The 25,255-nt window shown below is 46.5% G+C and overlaps 1 protein-coding gene across 6 annotated transcripts in view; it reads left to right on the plus strand.

Moving 5' to 3' along the window:
• The first annotated feature begins 411 nt into the window (after nucleotides 1–411).
• The window catches only part of CELSR1 (cadherin EGF LAG seven-pass G-type receptor 1), a 163,489-nt gene continuing 138,645 nt past the window's right edge, over nucleotides 412–25,255 (plus strand). For 5 of the 6 annotated variants that reach the window (XM_063396837.1, XM_063396839.1, XM_063396836.1 and 2 more), the window contains exon 1: nucleotides 507–3,326. In XM_063396837.1, the coding sequence (XP_063252907.1) occupies nucleotides 644–3,326 (2,683 nt within the window). In that variant the 5' untranslated portion in view covers nucleotides 507–643. Of the gene's footprint in view, nucleotides 3,327–25,255 lie in introns of all 6 variants that reach the window. The other variant, XM_063396840.1, reaches the window with a different exon arrangement.

Below are 25,255 nucleotides of genomic sequence, written 5' to 3' on the forward strand. Positions count from 1 at the left end.
CGGTGCCCGGGAGGCGAGGGCGGTGGGGGGGGCGGGCCGGCGGCTGATGGATGCGGGCGGGCGGGCAGCCCGGCGGGTGGATGGATTGTGCAGCAGCCCGCTGCCCGGCCCCGCTGCCCGCTGAGCTCCGGAGATGCCGCGGCTGCTGTCCGCCGCCGCCTGCGTGTCCTGGGCCGCGCTGCTCTGCGCCCTGGCGTCGGCAGGCGGCGGGGACCCGCGGCCGCCCCGCGCCGCCCCGCTCCTCCACCTGCCCGCGGGGGCCGCGGGGCGCCCCGCCGCTGCCGCCGAGCCGCCGGCGCTGCCGCCCGCCGGGCGCCTGAGGGCTGCGGGCACCGCGCCGCGCCGCGCTCCGCCCGCCGAGCCCCGCGGGCCCCGCGGCGGCGGCGGCCCCTGCCCGCGGCGCGCCCGGCACCGGGCGGCCGCCGAGCCCCGCGGAGCCGCCGCCGGCTGCGCCCCGCCGCCGGGCAGGGAGGGCGGCGGGCGGCGAGGAGCGCGGCGGGCGCGGAGCCTCAACAACCCCCCGCAGTTCCAGCTGCCCAGCTACCAGGTCTCCATCCCCGAGAACGAACCGGCCGGCACCGCGGTCATCGTGCTGCGGGCACAGGACCCTGACGAGGGGGAAGCCGGCCGGCTGGCGTACTCCATGGAGGCGCTCTTTGACGAGCGCTCCAACGACTACTTCAGCATCGACGCCGAGACGGGCAGCGTGGTCACCGCCCGCAGCCTGGACCGGGAGACGAAGGACACGCACGTGCTGAAGGTTACCGCCTCCGACCATGGTTCCCCACGCCGCCGCTCGGCCACCACCTATCTGACAGTGACTGTAAGTGACACCAACGACCACGAGCCAGTGTTTGAGCAGCCCGAGTACCGGGAAAGCATCCGGGAGAACCTGGAGGTGGGCTATGAGGTGCTGACGATCCGAGCCACGGATGGCGATGCCCCAGCCAATGCCAACATGCTTTACCGCCTGCTGGAGCCGGGAGCTGGTGACGGAGTCTTTGAGATTGACCCACGGTCCGGGGTTGTGAGGACCCGAGCCTCGGTGGACCGTGAGGAGGTTTCTGAGTACCACCTGGTGGTGGAAGCCAATGACCAGGGCAAGGATCCAGGCCCACGCAGTGCCACGGCTATGGTGCACATCACCGTAGAGGATGAGAATGACAACTACCCTCAGTTCAGTGAGAAGCGCTACCTGGTCCAGGTGCCAGAGGACGCCCCAGTGAACAGCCAGATACTGCAGGTACAGGCCACAGATCGGGACCGGGGCAGCAATGCCCAGGTGCACTACAGCATTGTGAGTGGCAACCTGAAAGGCCAGTTCTACATTCACTCTTTCTCTGGCGCCATCGACCTCATCAACCCTCTGGATTACGAGACTATCCGGGAGTACACGCTCCGGATCAAAGCCCAGGATGGGGGCAGACCTCCTTTGATCAACTCCAGTGGTATGGTGTCGGTGCAGGTTGTAGACGTGAATGACAATGCCCCCATCTTTGTGAGCACTCCCTTCCAGGCCTCAGTGCTGGAGAATGTTCCTCTGGGCTACTCGGTGCTGCACATCCAGGCTGTGGATGCTGACTCTGGAGAGAATGCCCGCCTGGAGTACAAACTCATAGAGATGGCACCATCCACAGGAAGTGCCCCTGTAACAGGTGACTCTGGGTTCCCTTTTCAAATCAACAACAGCACAGGGTGGATCACTGTAGCTGCAGAGCTGGACCGAGAGACTGTGGAAAACTATCACTTTGGGGTGGAGGCCAGGGACCACGGCGTGCCGGTCATGACCTCTTCAGCCAGCGTGTCCATCACTGTCCTGGACGTGAACGACAACAACCCCACCTTCACAGAGAAGGTGTATCACCTCAGACTGAACGAGGACGCAGCTGTGGGCAGCAGTGTCCTGACTCTGACAGCAGTGGACAGGGACGTTAACAGTGTTGTGACTTACCAGATTACCAGTGGCAACACCAGGAACCGTTTTGCCATCACCAGTCAGAGCGGAGGAGGGCTGATCACACTGGCCTTGCCCCTGGATTACAAGCAAGAAAGGCAGTATGTGCTCACAGTCACTGCCTCTGATGGCACTCTCTTTGACACCGTCCAGGTCTTCATCAATGTCACAGATGCCAACACACACCGCCCAGTCTTTCAGAGCTCCCACTACACAGTGAGCGTCAGTGAGGACAAGCCCATTGGCACCTCTATTGTCACCATCAGTGCCACCGATGAAGACACGGGGGAGAACGCAAGAATCACTTATATTCTGGATGATAATATCCCCCAGTTCCGCATTGACCCTGATACAGGCACCATCACCACCCAGATGGAGCTGGACTATGAGGACCAGGCCTCCTACACCTTGGCCATTACAGCACATGACAACGGTATCCCGCAGAAATCGGACACCACGTACGTGGAGATCCTCATCCTGGATGCCAACGACAATGCACCCCGCTTCCTGCGTGACCGCTACCAGGGCTCGGTGTTTGAGGATGTGCCGCTCTCCACCAGCGTCCTGCAGCTGTCTGCCACTGACCGTGACTCGGGCCTCAATGGCCGTCTCCTCTACACGTTCCAAGGTGGTGACGATGGAGATGGGGACTTCTACATTGAACCCACCTCTGGAGTGATACGCACACTGCGCAAGCTGGACCGCGAGAACGTGGCTGTCTACAGCCTGCGGGCCTTCGCTGTGGACAGGGGCAGCCCACCACTGAAAGCCTCTGTGGACATCCAGGTGACTGTGCTGGACATTAATGACAACCCCCCTGTCTTTGAGAAGGATGAATTTGATATCTTTGTGGAGGAGAACAGCCCTGTGGGCTCTATTGTGGCACGGATCAGTGCAGCTGATCCCGACGAGGGAACCAATGCACAGATCATGTACCAGATTGTAGAGGGGAACATCCCTGAGGTCTTCCAGCTAGACTTGCTCAATGGAGACCTCACAGCCCTAATGGACCTGGATTATGAGAGCCGGACGGAGTATGTGATTGTGGTGCAAGCCACTTCAGCCCCTCTTGTGAGCCGAGCAACTGTGCACATCCGCCTGCTGGACCAGAACGATAACCCACCTGTGCTGCAGGACTTCCAGATCCTCTTCAATAACTACGTGACCAACAAGTCCAACAGCTTTCCCTCTGGCGTGATTGGCAAGATCCCAGCTCATGATCCCGATGTGTCTGATAGCCTGGCCTACACTTTTGTCCAAGGCAATGAGTTAAGCTTGCTCCTTTTGGACTCTGCCACTGGGGAACTCAAACTGAGTCGTGATCTGGACAACAACAGACCCCTGGAAGCCCTTATGAAAGTGTCAGTCTCAGGTAAGCAAGTGTTTGAGTGCATGATTTTGTTTGTCAGACCAGTATGGGGGCGGGGGCAGCAATAACACACTTGCAGTTTAAAGTGCAGCTCTTGGTTTCCTGAAGCAGCAATTTATCTGTGAACTTTTGGAGAGGAACCACAAAAATGTATTAAGCCTATGTGCTGTGGATTGAAGTGGAGCTTTGAAGTTATTTAGTAAACGTGGATCACAAGGATAAATAAATATGAGTGTGCATGGAAGGGAGCATACTCCCTTAGCTGAGGTGGTACCTCGGCTTGTGTTTTTCTGATGTGGTTCCATAAAGGTAGTAAGTGATGTAACTTGCAGAGATGTAGGGAATGCACATGTATATGTAATTCTGTCTCCCCTCCCTCTTTATTTTTCTCTAAAAAAAAGTTGAGATTGGATATCTCTGCTTTTTCAGCAACAAAACGTGTTTACTCCCTTCTGTGTACCCAGGGGTTTGGCTGGTAGCTCCTCAGACCTCAGCCCAGAGCTGGTGTGGCTCAGGTGGATGTGCTGCTGGTGTTTGCATTGCTCACCTGCACTCCTGTGGGAAATGGCAGCTCGGAGAGCACTCAGTTGTGGCTGTGTGGTAGCTGTGGACCATGGCTAATGGCACTGAAGTTCCATTTTAGTGGGACTGGGGGCACATACTGGCCAATTGCAGCCCCCAAGTCAAGGCTGTTACGGGGAGGGAGAGAAAGGGAGAAGGAGGGTTACTGTGCCATTAACTTCTTTGGAGAACTTTTGTATGTGTGTATGTGTGTGAAGACTGTTCCATATTGTCCAATGTGTACTTTTATTTGAGCACAAACATGCTCTTAGGATATTACTCTTTTTCTGCTCAGTTGCTTGTTTATCATGGAATTACTTTTTATGCCTCTAATTGTGACATCAATCATGCAATGAGTAATTTCCTCTGCAGGTGCCACTCTATAAAGTTTACTGTGGACCTGATCCCATATTTCTGTTGACTTTCAAAGATTTAGCCAGATACTTTCCTTGCTGCCTCTCTCTGCAAACTAAAACTAAGATTTGTGTTATTTTTGTAAAAAAAGAAAAAAAAGCTTAAAGTACTAGGTATGTAAAATCATACTTGGGGAGAGTATTAGAAAAATAATAATCAAACTGTGGCATAATCCCTGCAGCAACTGTTTTGTTGTAAAAGTGGCCACGGTGTGCAGCAAGGCCTTGCAAAAGTGAGCCACACTCTCCGTTGTGTTTGCAGGCTTGGGTTTCTTTTTGCTTCAGGAAAATGAAAGTGACATTAACTGAGCTGACTGATTTTGCTTTAGTGTATCTCCTGAAAAGCCACTCCTGGTTCTTCCAAAATACTGGAGTGCAGCTTGTGTGGTAAGGTAAATGCTGTTTCCATGTCCTGTGAGGACTAGCAAGAAAAACAGACAGTAGGCTTGTGACCTTAAAGAAAAACAGTCGGATTAAGGTGCAGATGATTGCATGGTCACTGTCTGTTTGAACCAGTAGCTTTTTATCTGGTAGCAGAAGATAAGCACTCATCTTGGAGCACAGAGCTTGGAAAAGTTGTTAGACTAGGTGAGGAGTGTGTTCAGTGCAGAAATATAGCTGACATGAGCAATTCCTTTCTCAGTATAATGATTTACACGGTTTAAGTGGGTGAAGTCTCAGGTAGGAGTGAATACCTGGTTTTTTATGTAGGCGATTATTTTAGCATCATTTTCGTGTTTTGTGAAGGTGTGAACTTTGAAACTGTGCTGTGATGTTCATCAAAATGGACTGTCTGCTGCGTGTCTTGAGATGCTTGAAATGTTAAAGTTTTTTATGGCTGGGATTTTAAGATAATTTTAACAAGCACTGAACTACATTTGATACTTATTTGGAGAAGTTCACTGTGTGGAAATTGGAAGGGCAGTTTGTCCTTGTGTGATTAGTCCATGAAAGTCTCACCTGCCAGGTTTCTGTGATTTATCTGATGCAGTTCAAAAAAGAAAAGAGACAGAGAAGAAGCTCAGACAGAAGTACTCCACGGGGTTATCTCTAAGTGTTGCGTAACACCTGCAAATCATCTGCTAAAATGACCTGCCAGTTCACCGAAACAAACGTGTCTATGGAGTTGCCATTAACCTCTCAACCCAGACAAACACAAAATCCTCCGCTACTCACAGCTGCTCCTAGGTCAGGGAAGGACTGGAACTCCTTATGAACTTGGGGAATTTGATCTCCATATGAGTCGGAAATAACAGTGGTGCTGTAAAAATCTTATTTCTATCTAGCCATGTGTTGTGGTGCCGAGGCATGTGAGTGTGTGGTGCTAGCGAGGAGCCCTGCTACTCCACTGAGTTACTTTGGGACACTGATACGTGGCTAAACGCAGCACTCCTTCATTTGGCTTGGGGATTATTCAAATAAGCATGGCAATTTTTGCCTTCTGCTTATAAACAAAATTTAAGAATCATGAAGACCAGGCAAATGGAACTAATAGGCTTCATAATGCTGTCAGAAGTTTCATGTCAGCATTGTCAGAAGCTCTGTGGGGTGGTGAGCAGCTGGGGCAGGCTCGGGGCGTGCGTGGCTCTGCCCTTGCCTGGGTGCTGGGTTCCCGTGGGGTACCCGTGGGCTGTGCCCCCACAGCCAGCAGGAACCAGCCCAGGAGAGGAGGGAGGAGCGTAGGTGGTGTAGATATTAGCATTTTGCTTTGCATTGGGAAGGAGCTTTTGAAGTCTGTGTCTTTTGAAGTGAATCTCTCTGGCTGCCCTGTGCCTGTTGTACGGAGCCGTCCGAGTGAACAAACCGGACCCCTTTTGCATGCAGCTGCTCCAAGAGTGCTCCGGGGTCCTTTAAAAAGGCACATTCTCCTTTTGCTAGTGTACCTTCAAGGTTTTCCTACAGAAGGGCAGAGCTTTGGCTTTTATATTCCCATGTCTGCACATTGTGGTCTTGTTTTAACAACTGGGATAAAGGCTGGACTTTGCTGAAATCCTGCCCCTACTTTCCAGGAGGGGCAGGATTTTACTCTGACCTAAAACAGGTGGCCGAGAGTCGATCAGTCCATGATTTCTTAGTGTTACTAATAAGTACACGGCTTAAATTGACAGGATGGTTAAATATGATTCCTTTTTGTCTACAGTGATGTTCATGATAATGTTAAATTGGGATTTATTTGGTCAAAAAATGGGTTAAACCTTGCTGAAGTCACATTACGTTTGCTTGTTAAACATTATATCGCAGTTCTTGCCGGGGCAGTGGGGGGAAGGCAGGTATGAGCATCAGCTTTGCACAAATGTTACACAAGTTTGCCTGGGTATCACGTTGCAAACAGTGCTGGCACCTGCTTGGCTGTGTTGCCACAAGTAGTCCCACTTATCATCAGCGACAGCTCGGTGGGATACAATAGATGTGTGTGCAAACTCCTCTGGGAACCCAGCCCAAGTCAGCAGTGCAGACAAAACCCAAGCTGGCTGGATGCTACAACTTTTGAATGGTCCAGATAAATGTAAAATATTATGCAGCATACCGTACGCAATTCTGGGAAGGTATTGCACCTCAGGCAGTGAGGGATAGACACCCAAGCATTTTTGAGGACTCTGCAACCTCAAGTATCATTTACATTTCTTTAGCTTTAAATATCCAGTGCCATTCAGTGAGGTTATTGACTATCAGGAAATAGAAATTAACATAGAGCTTGTTTGTGTTACAATCAACTTCGGGAGTTTTTACTCAGAGCTTGGTAAGGAATCTTCATTATTATTGTAATTTAGAAGTCATTATTGCTAATGATCTTGAATCTCCAGGTCTGTGCCTTCTCCATACAAATACAGATGATGCAATACTTTGGTGCAGCCCTTTTGAGAAAGGTGAGGCTGCAGCTGTGTCTGAGGTACAAAGTACTGGGGCATTACTCGTGTGTGGCAAGATTTGAGATGAAAGGGAAAAAGGAAATTCCAGCGAGAAGGTGTCCTTGTAGGTAGAGGGGCAGCTCTGGCATGGAGGGTGAGCATGGTGTGACCTCTCAGGGTGTGTGCTGGACACCTGGGCACACCAGGGCACAGCCCAGCCTCAGGTCCCCTTCCTTGGGCAGCCTCAGGTCCCCTTCCTTGGGCAGCTGCTTCTGGCTGCCACCAAGGACTGTTCCAGGGACAGAAAGGAGCACTTGGCACCCAAACTGGCACCTAGTGCCCAAGCTGCTCTCCATGCCCCCCCTTCCAGGGAAACATTCCTACAGGAGCTGCTGTAGGGATCCCTGTGAGCTGTACAATTAGGAGACGATGGAAATGGAGGGGTGGAGAGTTCTCCCCTGGAGCAGGACAGATGTTGGAGCCTGTTGTGTGGCTGCAGGGCTTTTGCACCCTGGGTCCCAGGGACCTTGGGCTCTTGCACTTCCCTCATGGATCCCACTGTGGAGCAAGGGGAGGAGGGGGTGGCACAGAGGCTGCCAGGCCCAGGAGGCAATGATGAGGGACCCAGTTAGGAAGGTGGCATGATCCCACAAGCTGCAGGATTGTATCCCCAGCTGTTGTGTGGTGTGTGGGACTGAAATGAAGGATGATTTATAACAGCTGATATTGGTGATTTTGAACATTTACATTTATTTTCCTAAAATAGCAGATCAAGGACAGTGACCATCAATTAAAGTTAGGGTAGTTCCTGGATCTCCTGTGGCTACCTATATCCTTTATTGCATCTGTATATGTTCCATATTCTAATTTCTGCTACAGCAGGGTGCATTGTAGATATGTGTCCTTCCAGCCTGCTGGAATGACTTTCCATTTTCAGCTGTATGATATATTCCAGCTGATAAAAAGCTATGGTTGCCTTGTTGCTTCTCTACAGGCTTCATTCCACTTCATGCCTGGATTTCATAGGAGTGTATTTTTGTTTCAAAAGACAGGAAAACATCTATGGCAATGAGGGGAAAATATTTAGTGGAAGTCTGACAAAGGAACTGTTTACTGAGATAAAGGGTATCTTCTCTATGTCAATAAATAAAATGTTGATACTTTTCTCAGCAGTTTCTGGGAAAGAGAGAAGCTAAGGTAACAAGAAGAAAGTGTAAGAAGAATGAGAATGGAGATATGACAGTGAGAACGATCTGATAGGCTTTACTTGATAATAAGTCTCATGGGAAAGAAATTAAATGTAGAAAAGTATGGTGGTGGGATTACCTTGAAAACTTTTTTCCTCTCATTTTCACTTTCTTTGCAAATGAGGAGATAGTTGTAATAAGCTTTTTTTAAAAATTGGATTAGTAATTGTTTTATATTTTTCGATTACTTTTTAAGCCTCAGGGTATATTAAAGAATTGGTTTCCTTGGCATATACTCTTGTGATTTACTTCCATCTCAGACATCACTGAAATATTCTTCCTTCTGACCTGCAGTCATGAGTTCAGAAGAATCCTCTCCTGTTCTCTTTTTCTGGTCAGGCATTTCAGAATTGTTTTAGGCTGGGATTGCAGAACCTGCAGCAAACTGCCGAATACAGAATAAACATTGAATTGTTGTCCAAGTAACGGCCAAAGAACCCTTTGTTTAGAATACAGGAACAGTTTTCTAAGTTCCGATGTTAGCATGATATTAAACCTGCAGCAGAGGTAATGGTGGGGAAAGTAGGTGATGTGAAGCAGTGGGGTTTTATACTTCATTATCTCCAGCATCCAAGCGTTACCTGAGGAAGTGTCTGGCTGCTGATAAAGCCTATCACTTTACATCTGCTCACTGAATGGTCCATTTTCCTTCAGTGTATATACTTAATACCTTGGAACTCCCATCCATTGCTGACTCGCGTCTTGGAACTAAATAAATTTTCTCAAACATCCCATGACTGAGGAACATAATGTGAGATGTTAAAGTGTAACATTAGGTGAAGTAGGTAGCTGCTCTCTGTACTTCTGTGGGGTGATTGAGAGACCCTTAGCAGGCACTTGGGTAGGAACCCAGATATCCTCACGTTTCAACCAGTCTGGTCAGAGCATCTTGATCAGAGCATCTTGGCATCCTGATATCTCCCAGCATCTCCACAGAGGGTTTGGGTTGACTCACTTGTGATCTGCCTCCTCCTCAGTGTGCAGCAGGTCTGTCAGACCCCTGTGGCTGACAAGTTGTCTCCAGTCTTTGGGCTGGCTGGGTGCTCAGAGTTCCTGGGTCCAGGGGCACGTGCATGCCACCCCTATGATGGTGGCCCTGGTTCAGCCAGATGTGTGTCTGCTGCATACATTGGCATGGCTGGGCTCACATCTGTCTGGTTATGTTGGGTACAGCAATTACTGGGCACAGGGTTGACTTCAGTTTCACTGGGCCCCGTAGTTCCCTTGTGGGTCAGGTGAGACTGATATGAAGACCCTGGAAATGTCTGAAGACTGATACGAAGACCCTCTGAAAGCTGGAGCAGGAAACAACTAAACGTGAAGCAGAAACCTCTTAAAACCTGTGTGCAAGTACCTTTTCAATATTTAGCAGTGTAGGCAACTCTAGCAGCAATGCTCATGCATGGAGGATGAGTAAGGAAAGGATCAAATGTCAAGACACAAGATCTATGCCCTCCATTCCTTCACCCTCTCTTTTGTAAGCCCTCAGGGTTTTGAGAGTCAGTTGGTGAGGACAAGCTCTCTGAGATAACAACACAACTTACCTGCTTACCTCAGTATTGCCTAAGTTATGGGGTTTGGGCAACTCTTTCTTTTGGCTTCCTTTGGCCTACTGACTTGCATTTCCAAAAATATCTGTGGAAAGTATTTAGGAAATGTAGGAGGGTTAGAAGAGCTGAAGATACTCAGATCAGATCTAATGACAGTCTTTGGCAATCTTCCATGTTACAGTTTTTCTGTCCTGGTTTCTGTGGGAATTATGATGGTTTTAGGTAATACAGTACTCCTAACTACTTTGACATCTACTTTGCCATTCAAGAAACCAGCATGGTAGTACTGTCTCTTCTGAATGATAGCTTTTCTTGTTGTCTGCTCCTTTTTTAAGACTAGTTGGACAAAAGATTGCATAAATCAAAGTATAGAACAAGTTGACAAGGAGTTCAGTTCTCCAAAGATTTTTCACAGTGGTTGTCCACTTGAAACAAAGAACATCTGAGACTTAATTAAATTCAGTTTTGCCACTTTGTATTTCTGTGACAAGTGACAGTATTATTATTCCCCCCAATGGAGCTCTTTTTCCAGTGTTGAAAAACACTGAGCTGTTTATAGAAGTAATACAATTTTCCAGAAGGGGCAGGATGTAATCTTTATTGAAAATTTGAAATCTGCTAAGATTTGCCTAATGTTGTTTGGGGTTTTTGTTTTGGTTTGGTTTTTTGTTCATTTGTTTGGGGTGGGTTTTTGTTTTGTTTTGGTTTTGTTTTGGTTTGGTTTTTTGGGGGGGGTTTTTTTTGGGTTTTTTTTTTTAATTCTTAAGGCTTTGCTTGAGAGTGACTTGCAATGTGTTGGTCTTGTTGGATTGAAAACAGCATTGTCAAAGGTACAGCTTGGCTTCTATGGTCAGATCTCTATCTGGTACCATGATCATCCTCTATATCTCTTCAAATGCTTCAAATGCAGGTTCCAGCCATGACTGGTTGATAAGCAGAAGGGCTGTTGACTGGAAATGTCCATCTTGCCCCACTGATTAAAGAGGGAGCATAAATGACTGTCTTGGGCTGGTTGCCTTGTTGTTAGGTGGCTAAAGTTCAGTGGGATGAACCCACCCTGAATGTGTGTGCCAGAACGGAAGGGTTTGTTTTCTTTTGGAGTAATGATTGTACTTATTTCTGTTACAGCAAACTACCTGTAGTAACAGGCTTAGCAGACTAGATAGAAAAGATGGGAGAGGCTGTAATTTGCAAAGAGGAAAATGTTTTGCCATTAATAATGTTAGGATATACTTTAAATATTGTCAAGGGTTTGAGTGAATGAAGGGGATGCTTTTATGGGGATTTGGCATTCAACAAAGAAAGGGTATGCTTTTATGGGGATTTGGCATTCAACAAAGAAAGAAAATTTTAAAATACTTCAGAAAGATCATCTTCGCACTTGAAAAAAAGCACTTGAACAGAAAAGTAGGATTTGCTGGAGAGAAAGGAAAACTGTTGGACTTTGTTTCAACAAGTCGTTAATGCTGCTAAGCTGTAACCACCTTCATATTTATTCCAGTGTTTACCCTTGCCAAGCACAAAAAAAGCAAATAAATGGAAAAGCAAACCTGTAATAAATCTTCAGGAGACCACATGATAAACATAGACATGTTATGTTTATCACATACAAAGGAAAGTAATCTGTTTTCAACACCATTGCCTGACACGTGATAGATGCTACATTCCATCAGGTCTCCAGCACTTTTGGAAATGACGCATATGGTCAAAATATTTCAGTGCTTTTTGAAGGAGGCAAAAGAAAAATCCCTCGTTAACAACTGCTGTCATCATGGCATCTCCTGCTTGCCGTGGGCTAGGCCCAGTTTCAGAAAGAAGCAAAAGGTTCTGGACCCCACCAAAAGGGGCAAAACAAGGACTATGTTATTAGATTTGGGTTTCCAGGATGTGATGGTCAGCACCTAGCAGTCTTTGCTGTTAAATCCCAAGGGGCTGTTAGGTTTGGAAGCTAATGTACTCAAAGTGGATTTCTGTAGCTGCCATGCCACCAGAGTACACATTATGGGCACAAAGATCTGCTGGATTGGTTGGGCTTGCTCTTTCCTTTCACTAGCCACAGATCAGACTCCTTGATCCTATTCAAAACTGATGTTAGCAAGTCACTGAGCTTATTGCATTGAACTCCTGTCATAGCACTTTTGAACTTTACAGGAACCGGCTCATCCTCTCAATTATTTGTGTGCTTGCAGTGGTGTTTGTGCTGGCTCTGTTTCTAAAGGAGACCCTTGAACATCCAAGCTGTGATTTTTAGTTTTAAAATTGATTTGGCTGTGTGCATTTAGTTTAAATCATGTAAAAGCTGGCCCACTCCAGTGCATTTCTTGTTTTAGCAGCCTCCAGACACTGCGGGCACTGCTCAGCGTGACTAGGGAGAGGCACTGGCACATTTCACACCTCAGGTCTAGTAAGAGGACTTGGATCTAACCAGCAAGTGCTACAGCATTTCACTTGTGGGTGCCTGTTCCCTGCAGCTGTATTCTGTTTTAGGCAGTTAAGTGTCCTATAAAGTGGGAATACTTGAAATACCATCCCACTACAGCTTGGGCGCTTCACTCAGCACAGCGATCAGGACACTCAGCAGGCAGAGATGGGCTGGGCTCCAGCCCTTGATCTAAGAGCTCTCACTGTGCTGCACCTTAGAGAGGAGCCAAGGAAGGTTCAGGAGTTGTTGTGGGACTCACATTTCCCATCTCTTTGGTAAGTGCCATAAGCCACAGGGTCACGCTCACTCCTGGAGGATGCAGGAGAGGAGGCTTTCTGGCTCATGTGCGTGGACACCTCTGCTTCAGCAGCAGTGTGGGCAGTCTGGCTTTTACCCTCAGCTGCTGGATGCTGTTTAGGCCATAACAAAAGTGGAATCATGAGCCATTCAGGCCATGTCAGGACTAGGTCAGTTCTGGTTGTAACCAGGAACTGAATTCTTCTCACCTGAGAAATTATAGATGAAATAAATGAGAACCCTGGGAATTTCCATGGAGTGCTTTCCTGTTGATCAGAGATAATTTGTTTGCCTCCTGGCTTTAACTGTAAATGTATTCTGATTTTATGTGGAGCAGCCCCCACATGGGCTAAAGGGTTGGTTATGGAAGAATTCATGGGCTCAGACTTAAATTACGCTGCTAAATATTCCGAGTCCAACCATCTTCTCCTGTTTAATCCTCTTTCTCGCTGTGGTTTGCCACGATGACAGACTTGCTGGTAATCATGGACGTGTTGCTGCCCGTTGCTCGGTTGTGGCGGCTCTTCCTGCAGCGTGCTCGCTGCTGCTGCAGACAGCCAAGGCTGCCCTGCACATGTGGGCAGGGTCTCGCAGCAGCCACTGGGCTGAACTATCCCGTTGGCTGACTCAGTTTCCCTTCTCACGGGGTGTCTTTCTGATGCTGGCCTCCTCTTACTGACACAGTGTAATTTAGTGATGTGTGCTCTGCGTGATGAGCTCTCCATCTGGCAGGTAATTGCCTGCTAGTTTAAATCCCATCTTAACTTCAGTTTCTCAAGCTCATGAACCTGCTGGTGCCTTCTGGTTAGTTTTGCAAAGTGTTTGCAAAAGGATTTGGTACAAGTTAGAGTGATGTGGGTAAATTTCTCTGAGTTTTTTGACCGATATGTAAGACAGATTAATTTTAAGTCCCGCTCACCAAGCTACCTGTCATTCTGCATTGAGTTTGGCAGTCTGACACCTGGGTCTGGAGACCAAGCTGCTGACAGCAGGTTTGCACTGCTTGTTTGCACTGGTTATGCAGAGTGGGAACCCTGAGTATATTCTGGGACCTGGTAGATGCTGAAAGCTTGTTACACAATACGTGCTGGTGTTCCTCTTTTCTTCTTCCATATGTTTTTCTCCTTTCCCCCTTTGCACTCACTAGATCTGTTTGCTCTATTCTGTTGTGCAGCAAGGTGCTGCATCTCTGGAGTTTGCTTGCTGCAAGTTTGTACAGGGCCATGCACAGCAGAGACCTTGTTGGGCTGCTTTTGTAATACCTGCTGTAAATAATGAGGATCACCAGCAGGCATCCACTGAGTGACTGCCCTGTGAGATAGCAGATGGCAGTGCTGGGGACATCCTGGGCCTGGCCCATGGTGTCTGTGGCTGGCAGCTGCCCACAGCTGGTTGCAGCTTCTGGAGGTTTTGCAGCCACCATCCTTTGCCCCCCTCCTTGTGCAGAGCCCAGGGAGCCACAGCATAAGGAGCTGAAGGTCCCACAGAGGTCACCAGCACAAGCAGTCATGGGACATCTGTGTCCAGCTCCAGATTGCAGGGCGTGCTGCACACTGGGTGTCAGTGCTTGTTGTCTTTGCAGTCCGTGGGAGCAACACCTGTGTGGCCCAGTCAGGGTATTGATGTTGACTGTATTTTTTTCCAATCCCTTGTGAAAAGGTGCAGTTGCCTTTATTGACTTGTGCCTTTGTGCCTCAGCTACCCTATGGCTCAGATAATAACAGTGTCTGGGACTTTATTCAGCTTTAAGAGGCTTTAAACTAAGAAATTCCTATTTACTACTAACAGCATTGATGGACATGACTGATTAATGGCAATAAACTCAGGTGAGAACTGAGAGACAAGGACATTTTTTCTGTTCTGTGCAGTGAACACGCTTGTTTTGTATGACTGAGTTTTACAAACTTCTGTACGATCTGCTTTTAAAATATGTCCTTTGCCAAGTGGTGGAGATTTCTTAAGCTGAGATGACTGATTCACTCCTTTATCTCAGCCAGCCTGCATCAGACTGGGCTGAAGCTGAGATGCTAAGATGATCAGATAAAATTCTTCACACCACTTCTGGCAGTTAAGTATCCATCCCTTTCTTTCCCCTGGGGCAGGTCCTCCAGGGGAGTTTCTCCTGCTCTGAGGTTGTGTCAGTGACTCCTGGGTTTTTGCTCTGAGTCTCTTTGATAAGTCTGTAGCTGTCAAAAGATTCCATTGCTCTTTTCAAGGCATAAAGGGAAAGTAAAGTGACAACTTTGATGGCCAGTTTGAAAGCTTTCTCAGACTGGAAAGCATCCCATGGGGCAAACAACTTTACTCAAGCTCTGCGCATGCCATACTGGTTAAATAGGATGGCTTAGTGCTGCATAAAATTTGGATATTGTACATTTTCAGGTATTTCAGTGAACTTACATAAGTGACTAATGATAAGAAAACCCCAATTAAATTTTCTTCCTGTGATGAAACTGAATTTTGGAGAAATCAGGCTGAGATTTCAGCAGTTGTGAAATTCCCAGTGTTGTTCTTTGCACTGTGGAGCCTTTGTGTTTACTGCTGTAGTCATATTACATGACATTGCCTAATACCCAGCAAGGCGTATTCTTGGCTCATTCAGCAGGTAAGATTCCCTGAGGGTCACTGAATCTGTCCATGCACTCAACAGAGAGCTCAGTCTGATAATTTCACAGCCATGTATTTGCATTTCCAGTGCTTTTTTCTTTTTGCCATAAGTTTCCCTTTTATTCTGCTGTGATTATCAAAACCAAGGCTCTGACTAGTTTTTGTGACCTGTGTCATCCCTTCCTGCATCCCACTCAGCAGGAAATTATCTGGTGCTCTGCCCTGGGGATGGATTTTCCCTGTTGAACCCTGGCTCCATCCTCATGGTGCAGTGGGAGGGTGCACGGGTGTAGGCACCTGCAGAGATGGTCAGCCCATGGGGTGGGGTATTGCACCTGAGAGCTGGTCCTCTAGCAAATGAGAAGCTGAGCCATCAGCTCAGCTTCAGGGTAGTATAATCCCTTTTGGAAAGTACCATAGCTTATAATCCAACACTTAAAAAGCACCACTGTTTCTGTTCCTTATTAGACATCTTGATTAATTTATTTTCTATTTCTGTTCTTAGGTATTTTGTAGCGTTTAATTTTCTCTATGATAATTTATGAGTCACAAAATCTCTTGGAACGGGTTAGCTTCCATGTGATGGCATTTCAGCACCTCTTGCATTTTCTTTGGTTGGATCATGTGTTTCTGCTTGTTTGGAGGGAATGCTGCTGCTTCTCTGAAGAAATCATCATATTGTTACCTGGGTGTGATATGGCAGGGTCACACTGTCCTCTCTTCGGAGGTGGGTCCTCCATCAACTTGTGCAGTACTGCAAGTGCTTGCTGAATACTGGGATGGAAAATCACTCCATTTTCTAAAATTACACTGTTTGGGTGACTTAATTTTCTTGCCTGCCCACTGTCTGTGTATTTGAGTTGGTTCGGAACGTGGAAGCATCAGACCAGTGGGAAAAATGCAGTGGTGCCTGGGGCTTCCACCACAGGGGCTTAATAAGTGAGATGGGTTTATTATACAAAGTGAAGTATCACATGCTGTTGTACAAGGCACTGCAAATATCTCATCTCTTTCCAATTCTGATTCTTCCTAGTCAAGAAAGGATAATGTATATTGTAAAGAGGAGAAATTGGGGAACAGAGAATTTGTTTTACCGGAGGTATAATTTACGGTAGAAGATTGCATCCTTCTTATTGCAAAATAAAATCCAAAGAAGGCTATGACTGCTACCTACACCCCTGAAGTACAGGAGCAGGGCAGATGGAAGAAAAAAGTGTGTAAGTGACCATAAATTTAGGTGGGATGTTAGAAGGCAGTCTGAAACCTTCAGGGAGGCAAATTTCTGGGATAACCTCTCTGTGAAGGGATCCAAAGAAGTGGAGCTGGGTTTAAGATAAAGTTTGATAAATTGATAAGCTTCATAGTTTTAAGTAATATTATGTATATACAACATATTTCCTTGAGAACCTTCCTTAAATAGAAAATTGAATCTGCTGGTGGAAAAATTATTTCCTGTTCTCTTTTTGCTGCAGAAATCAAACATAATAAATTGTGAGAGCAGTTAGCCCTTTGATCTGCCTGGGCTTGTGTAATTTGCTGTGTGTTGGTAACAGCATTGCTGTCTTCTCCTAAGCTTGGTATCAAAAGGTAAAGAATCCACAAGGTAACGTGGTTCAACAGATACGTGAATGGGGCTGGAAGTTATTCACAGATGTCACAGGATGCAAGCTGCAGCAAAGATGAACCAATCTTAGTTCTGGCTGTTACAGCCCTTTGCTTCCCATCACCGGTATGACCTTGTGCTGGGCTGTTTCCAGGCACCAAGTTTCTAAAAAGCCAATCTGCCAATAAAAAAACCCCAACAAAACAAGCTTCTGACTTAGCATGAAGAAACATCTGAATTCATTGAATGAGTAGAAGATAATGGAAGGAAGGATAAGAGTTGACAAAAAGCCAAACTAGCAATGATAATTTAAAAAATCCCAAACCCCCCCTAAAAAAAAACCCACTAAAAATTCCCCCAAAAAAACCCACCACAGAAAAAAAGGTTCTTACTTAGTGTGAAGAAACAGTTCAGTGCAGTATAAGCTGAGTTCCAGTGCAGAGGTGGAGAGGAGCTGTGGTAGTCAGCCCTTTGGTTAGCTTAGGGCTGCTTTGCATTTGCAACCAAAGCAAAACTAATTTTTCATGTTGTTTTTATTTCTTTTAGTAGGATTTCTGTTGCCTTATACTGGAGCAGTTCAGCACATGGTTGGACAGACATAGGTGTTGGTATTAAAGGGGAGGCAGTAATTAGGTGGGTTTAGGCTCTGCCCTTGGCTTGGTGGTTTCTCTGCTGCTTTTTCTTGAAGGAGATATTATATAATTTTGTCCATGTTTGCATTATGTCCCTCTTGAAGGTCAAAGTTTCTAGAAAGTTCTTTTAAGTTATGAAAATGTTGTACTGTCCCTCCCTCAGGCCTGTGTGACCACATGGACTCATATCAAGGGAAGGATTTGTTCCAGTGCTCTGTGTGCTATACTCAGCACTTAATCCATGTAGGCAAGAGTGTCAGCACTCACCAGTTTCTTCTGTGGGTACAAAGCTCCCAGCTTGCATTTGTGAATTTATGCCACCTAGAAATTCTACAGCTTGAACCTACCACAGGTTTTGTGATACAGAATGCAGCTGCATTGTATTAACATCAAAACCTCAATAAACATGTTTAAAAACACCTGTCTTGAAAATGCACAGAGCACATGAAAAAATAGTAATAAATGGATGCAAAAATCAACAACTGAATATATTTTTCCTGTAGATTGCTGCCTTTCTAAGTTTGTTAATTGAAAAGATTAACAAATTTCAATTAAAAAATTAACAAAAAAATTTCTCTGATAATAAGAGTTTGGTATTGAAAAAGTGTATATATTTATGAGCTCTGGCTCAGTCCTTTGAATTATCTAGGCACTACTGTAACTGATAAGGGAATGCTGATAACCCTGTTAATATTTCAAGGACTCTTTGCAGCTGTAGGGGAGCACTCAGGAACTATCACATTCCTTTGCACTGCAGGACAGGTTTTTTATTTGCTATTTTAATGGTATTGTATACATACAGGTTTTTTCCTAGCTCAGTTCACCTTGTCTCGCAGCAGCTCCTTGGCACACAGCCTCCTGAGCTCTCTAGGATGCTTTTTACAGCAGCTAGGCTCCTTGCCTGCACTGGTGTGGCTGGGATTTGGATTGCAAATTCCTGGTCCAAACAAAGAGGGGGAATAGAAAAGGGCTGGTCTCTGGCCTCTCTCACACTTCAGGAAGCTTTGCTGGCTTCAGAGGATTGTTCTGGTAACTCTGGTTACACTTCAAAAAAAAAAAAATAAACACCTCTTTGCAAAGATGGGTGCAGCCCCACCAGTTGGAGAGAAGTGGTTCTGGGGAGGCTGCTGGGATTTCAGGCTACCTTGAGTTTTGTCCACACTTGTTCTTTTTCCTCGCTGCTTTGTTTCCTCGAAACCATGGGTCTGGAAATCCATGAGTTTAGAAAACTCATGAGAGAGTAGGAAACAAATGGATGGGGACAAGTGGTGTGTGCAGGATGTATCCACGTGTGTTCCTTCAGCAGCTTGTTGGCTGCACACAAGGGCCCTGCAATCGGAGAAGCAGCTTCCTGTAATTGATTTCAGGAGCCAGTATCAACTGGGTAGGATTTGGCCTGTGCTGGCTTGTGTTCCTTGAGGAGCAGAGGAGAGGAGTCAAACTAAACAGGGTGACTCATGGGAGTCAGGTTCCTGCAATGGTTTGTATAGAAATGCTCAGAGTTGGGAAATGGGCTGTCATGGTGGTTAAATCATTATCTTCCTTTGGTTTGCAGCTCTTTGGAGCCAGTGGAGAAGGGCCATGAAGTCCCTGTCAGCCACAGTCAGAAGAAAAAGTCTGTGTGTGACTGACCCCTGACTGCCCAGGGGCTCTGGACAGGGACACCCACATTGCTGCAGGGCAACTGCTGACACTGAACTTGTGTGCTTGCACCTGAGGTTCCCTTTTTGCTGTCCCTATCATTAAAATTGACCAAAATTGCTCAAATCACTCAATTGTGTGGAAACCTGTGCAGAGGACTTTGCACAACAGGCAGTGCTGGGCTAAGCAGCCTGCAGTTAATTCAGCATTTGGTTTTAAGAGTGGTAACTACTTCTCTGAAGTCAGGTTGGTGTAGTGCAATGAGGAAAGGCACTGCTTTGCTGTCTCTTGAGCTGTGTTTTGATTTGACACCATTCTCCCTCTTAGTTTTCTCTTGGCCATTTGTGTGTTAAGGATGTTCACCACACGCTGGAATCTCCACCTCTCTTGTGGCATAAAATCACAGGTCTTCATTTTAATGCACCAGGAGGAACCAGGTGGAGGCAGGAGAAGGTGGCCAGATGGACACTGGGATTACTCTGTCCCCTGCCCTGGGGCTGATCAGAAGAAATCCAGTCAGGGATGCTTTTCTCCTGCATGAGAAAAAAATCTCCTAAAGAGGGGAACTCAAAGGTAGACCCAGCTGTGAAGCTTTGGGAGGAGAACCTTGTTTGATGTGCAGATGAGAGCTCTTGTGGGTGCAGGGCCAGGGTGGTGGCCGGGAGCAGCCGTGGGAGCAGCAGGGATGGTGGCCGTGGGCGGGAAGGAGCCCCGGGGCTCCCTCACACCGATCTCTGCAGACAGGAACAGCCTCATGAAAGCGTGGTCTTGAATATAATATGCACAAAACAAGCCTCTGGGAAAAGCTGCTGCTTGCTGGAGACATTTTTGGGGCGTATCCTGCTCTGTGAATTACAATTTCTGTGAGATACAGCATGTTCTCTTTGGGTGAGTTTGGTAGTCAAAAAGCACACTGACTTCCTTCTGTTTCAGGGGAAGCAAGGCTGCAGGAGAGGCAGGTAAACAGTGTAAGGGGATCTCCTGGCACGGCTCAGAGCTAGGAGGCCACTGGGCCGGGGACTTGGCTGGGCTGCCTGGTCAGTTCTAGGCATATAGGTAATTAAGGTATATCCTCCAATTAACCTGAGTGGCCCTTTTATTGATGTGTGAGATCAGTGAGCCCAACTGCCATACAGAGAGCAGAAAAGAGTCTGGAAGATTTTAACCACTGCTTTGCATGTTTAAGTAATTTAGAGATCTGCCCTGTTAATGTTTACAGAGACTCATTAAGCAGGACAGGTATGCTTCCCTGCCCTACAGGTTAAATGGCAGAGGCTGGCTGGGCTGGAATGGCTCCCTTTGCTTTGTCCATCCTGGTATGGCCAGATCTGTCCCTGCAGGTGAGCAAGGTGCTGCTGCACCTGCCAAAAATTGCACCAGGTCCAGGGCTAGCACTGCTGTGTTGTGTGGCAGCACTACATGTGTATGAATGCATGTATGAATGTATGTGTGTCTGTGGTGCCCTGTTTTATTTAGTGCCATAAGCATCACGTCTCAGACCTGCTAAATGCTGTGAGGCCAAAGAACTGTCCAAGCTGATATCCCCACTCTTGCTCTGCCTAGCAACATATACTAAGGAAAGTGTATAAAACAGGACAAGTACAGACTGATCCTTCCCTCCTTGCACTGTTCCAGCTTGCAGCAGGGAGATGTTTAAGGGCTTTTGGGGCTCCAGGTTTCCCCCCATCGTGGCATTGACTCACTGTGGGACAAGTCAGTGCCACAATCCATGGCCCCCTCATCTCTCAATTTCTTTAATCCCTCTGAAGTTTCTGCCTTCCCCAGTGCCTGATCACAGTCTCCACCATTCAGATGCACACACTTGCAGAAATTGTTTCCTGTTAAAACATGTTGCCTGATCATCTCACTGGGAGAGCTTTAGTTTTTATATTGTGAGGGACAGGGATTATTTATGTTTTTCTTTCCCTTGTTGTGATTTTATATTGCTTTGTCATGCTTCATCTTAGCCATCTGTTTCCATCCTATGAGGAGTGCTCCTAGTATTGTAATATACTGTGAAGATGATTTCTCCAGATGTGCCTGACTTGCCCAGGGGGGTATAAATGAAAGCATCCCAATGTATATGGGTGCATTTATGGCTAAACCATTTCCAGGGAAAAGGCAAAGTGCAGAAGTGGTAACTGTCTGCAATGTTCTCAGATGCTTTGAGCTTTGTATTTTTTCTGCAAAAATTTTACCATGTTTACCTAATTTTTAAAAATTTCTTTACGAAACTTTGGATATAGAAACATTGTTGTCCCCAGATTGCTGCTTCTGGAGGCTGCTGTTTGAAGAGCTGCAGGGTATCCCATTCAGCTTTTTGTTACTCTCTTTGCTCATCTCTCTAACTGGGCAGTTTTGGATACTGGGCTGTTTTAATGCCCATTTCAGTACACAAATAGTAGCTATATTGCCTTCCCACTCATGTCAGAGCAAAGCTTAGTCATATATCTCAGAGAAGAAGAAAGATCCAGGTGCAGCAAATGTATTTTTACATTTCTATTTGTATTTGTTGGCAGCATTTTAGCCTGCAAATTGTCAACACAAGAGCAGGCAGGAGAGCTGTGCTGAGCAGTGTTTGCTCTCCTCCCTGTGCTACAGCTGATAGAGCGTAGCTGTGGTCTGGGCTGGGCAGCTTGTCAGAATTAAGATGCTCATACCCACTGGACTCTTGCCTACGTTTGGGCCCATCTCCAGGTCGTTGCTGGCTGTGGGGACAACCAGGAGAGGGTGGGAGGCAGGCAGTGACACCAGGGTCAGTGCACACCTTGAGCCAGGGTGTGCACATCACATCACATCACACTGCTGAGCTGATCCCTGCTGGGCAGGGACCCTCGTGGCTCTCTCAGCCCTGGGGAAAGGCTTGACTCCAGCTAAACGTTTTACCCTCTTCACTGTTTGTTTATTTATTTGTTTATGCATCTGGATACTTTTGCTTTTATAACCACATGAATTGTGAGCACATCTAAACTTGATACTTTAATTGCTGTATGAATTGCCTTTGAGCCGCTAAGGGAAAATCCCTCTCTTTTCCTTTAACAATGTTGTCTACCTGGTCAGGATTTTGCTTTGAGGTGGGGCAGGTGTGGCTGCCTGGTTTGTTAGACCCCCTTGCTCAGCCTTTTGTGATAGAAAGACCAAGATGAGTGCATGTGGACAGGTTGTTAGTTTTTTTTACAAGAGCTCTTTCTGCTAAAATGAGAACATAGAGAATTTTTTTAACAAAGTCAAAAACAGCTCAAGAAACAAGATTTCTGTAGGCTTCTGAAGAAGACCAAAGCAGTGAGAATATTATCTGCTTGGCATATGGAGTACAGGGCTTTGGGAGCTTCATAGTGCTGTGGAAGAGTGTCATGGGGCCCCTGTCACCAGGCTTTTGGAGAACAACTTCACCCAAAATGGGACCTCAGCACTTGGCAACTACATTGGATGTTATTTTTAGTTGTTAGATTTAAATTTGTCTCTGTTTACTGATTAAAAAAAGGGACAAAAATAAAAAGCAGAAAATCTTAACCATCATTGTTCAAAGGACATAAAAAGCAAAGTGTTTGCTGTTGGGTCATAGAGGCTTGATCTTGGTTCCACTTTGGATTATAAATCACAATAATAAAATGAAAAAAGCCAGCAGGTCTGCTTTGCCTTGCGCACAAGTATGATACCGCATTTGCTTTATTTAATTTTTGAAAAATTTCCATATATGCTTTTGATTCCACTTTTAGACTTAACCAGAATTGTATTGGTTGTGTCTTGGTCACAGATGATTGAGCAGGAAATTATTAACCCAGCATAAGAGCTAACATGAGGATTACTGGAAAGTTCCTGCCTGTGACAGCTTTAAGTGAACTGTGTTACTGCAAAAGCTGCAGAAAGTTCAATTTGCTTGAGATCGTGCCAGAGGACTGTCAGTAGTCTTTTGTTAGAGGCTGACCACCTCAGGCAGGGCTCACAAAGGAAGCCTATTTTATTTAAACCGAGCAGGGCTAGTTCTGTGCTCCAGAGTTACAGCCTAGCTACCTTTCCCTACATCAGCGTTTTGGATATTAAAATTGTTACCCGTGTCTCCAAAAGCCGCTAGGAGGGAACCTGGCAGTGCTGTGACTTGGGCCTTACCAGCTTTAATGGAAACTTACTGCAAAGCTCCTGTTGTCTTGTGGACTACCTCTGTTTTTACCTGAATCATAGAACTTGGTTTTGATCAAACACTGCTGGCTGACCACTCTATAGCTGGCTGACACCTGGGTCATCAATGCTGGGCTGGACATGCATCTCGCTGAGGCTGAGCCTGCCATGTTGATATGTCACTGAAATGGAGCACTTCCTAAAGCCTGAGCAGTCTGGATGAGGCTCTGAGTCTCTTCCTAAGCAGTGCAGAGCTTGATGGAGACATCTGCAAGGACCCTTGTGTGCCTGAGGTCTGGGGAACAGGACTCCACAGCCATCAGTTTCCTCCTCCAAGTTGCTGAGAGAGGGATTGGACATTTCTCCTCTGTACAGCCCCCTTTGCTCTGAGGGATCTGAGATGTTGCACTCTTGTAATTCTTCTGGAGCAGAAAAGCCTGAAACGTCATCAGTTGCCTTGAGGAGCTGAGGGTCTTCTGTGCATTGGGCCAACCCTTTCATATCAAATTGAGCAGGAGTCTGGAGTCTGGACAACTTCTCTTTCTCATGTTGTCATTTAAAGCATCCTCCACTGAGTAACTGATGTCCTTGATTCCAATATCTGCAATATCTGGATTTTAGATCATTTCAGGAGGTATTTGCCTAGGTTGCCAAACCCTTGGAGACAGAGGAAGCAGAGACAGCAGCAGAACCAGGAACTGTTCTTTGCTGTCAGCTGCTTGAGAGGTTGAGATCACCCTCCAGGAAACTGGAAGATGTTGAAAACTACTGTACTGTTTGTACTGTGTGGTGGGAAATGTCTAAATGGTGCCTGTAAGAGGCCAGTTGGGGGGATTTCCATCAGTTCCCCAACTGCTCACACGTACCAAAGCCACACATTACCAGCAGCTGCCCTGAGTGTGTGACCACAGCTTTCTCATGTGTTCCTGGGGATGCTGAGAGGACCAGCTAGAGGGCTGCACCCCTGCTTGCTGGTGAAGCTTGGTCCTCTGTGGCAAAATATCCTGACAGAAGTTTTAACAGAAGAAATAACCTGGTTGGTGGTCAGCAAAAGTCACAGTTTCTCCTGCCTTTTCAGCTCCTTTCTGGATTGATTGACCTGTGTCTTCAGCTCTAGCCTGGGAGGTGTTGCCTTCTGGGGTGATTTTTTTCCATCACTGTCAGCAGATGATGGAGGTGAGCCTGACTTTCTGCACCTGTGCCTCTGCTGACTTTGATGGATGTATGGGTTTGTCACTGCTCAAGCTACTCCCAGCATGGCCAGCATCTGTCCTGGAGGACTAAACAAGGACCAGCCTTTGTCTTAGCTGAGAGACAATGTAATCTGTCTACAGAAGCTGTACATAGCCCAGGGCTCACTATGTCTTGTAGCTCAGGTGCCCTGAGAGCAAGAGCCTGCATTTTTGGAAAGGAATTTGTTGCTCTCATGGAGAGAACCGTGCTGGTCCTACCTGGTTGGCATGTCCTGCCCACTCCCAGAGGTCCCTTTGGCTTAGTCTGGGGGGCTGTGAACACACAGCCTTGACTGGGTGTTGTGTCTTGAAGGTGAGATCTGGTTTCTTGTCCCTTTAGTGATGTGATTTTTCTGTCAAAGCTTATTTTCATGAGCCAAATGTATAGGCATTCATAAATGATTTCTAGAAAAAATCCTCAGATCCTGTGGCTTAACACTTCAGAGCTTTTTTTTTTCCTCTGTTGATAGCATGACAGACACAAGTATTACCGGGTGTTTGGTGGCTGGACCTCTAGGAGGCCTATAAATAGACTTATACTGCTACATTTTTCAAGTTTATTGTGTGCCTTTATGTGACCATATATCACTGCAACTATTCTTAAGGTAAAAATATTGAGAGATCCACTATTGTTTCAACATTTTAAACCCTGAATAGTGGCAGTAGCTGAGATGAGACAATATTTTGTGTTAGTTTGACCATTTCAACAGCTTTCTGAAGCAGCAGATCCTGGTGAGTCAGAGGAACAGATGTGGATTC

This window comes from Prinia subflava, chromosome 4, assembly GCF_021018805.1.
Source record: "Prinia subflava isolate CZ2003 ecotype Zambia chromosome 4, Cam_Psub_1.2, whole genome shotgun sequence".
Lineage (NCBI taxonomy): Eukaryota > Metazoa > Chordata > Aves > Passeriformes > Cisticolidae > Prinia > Prinia subflava.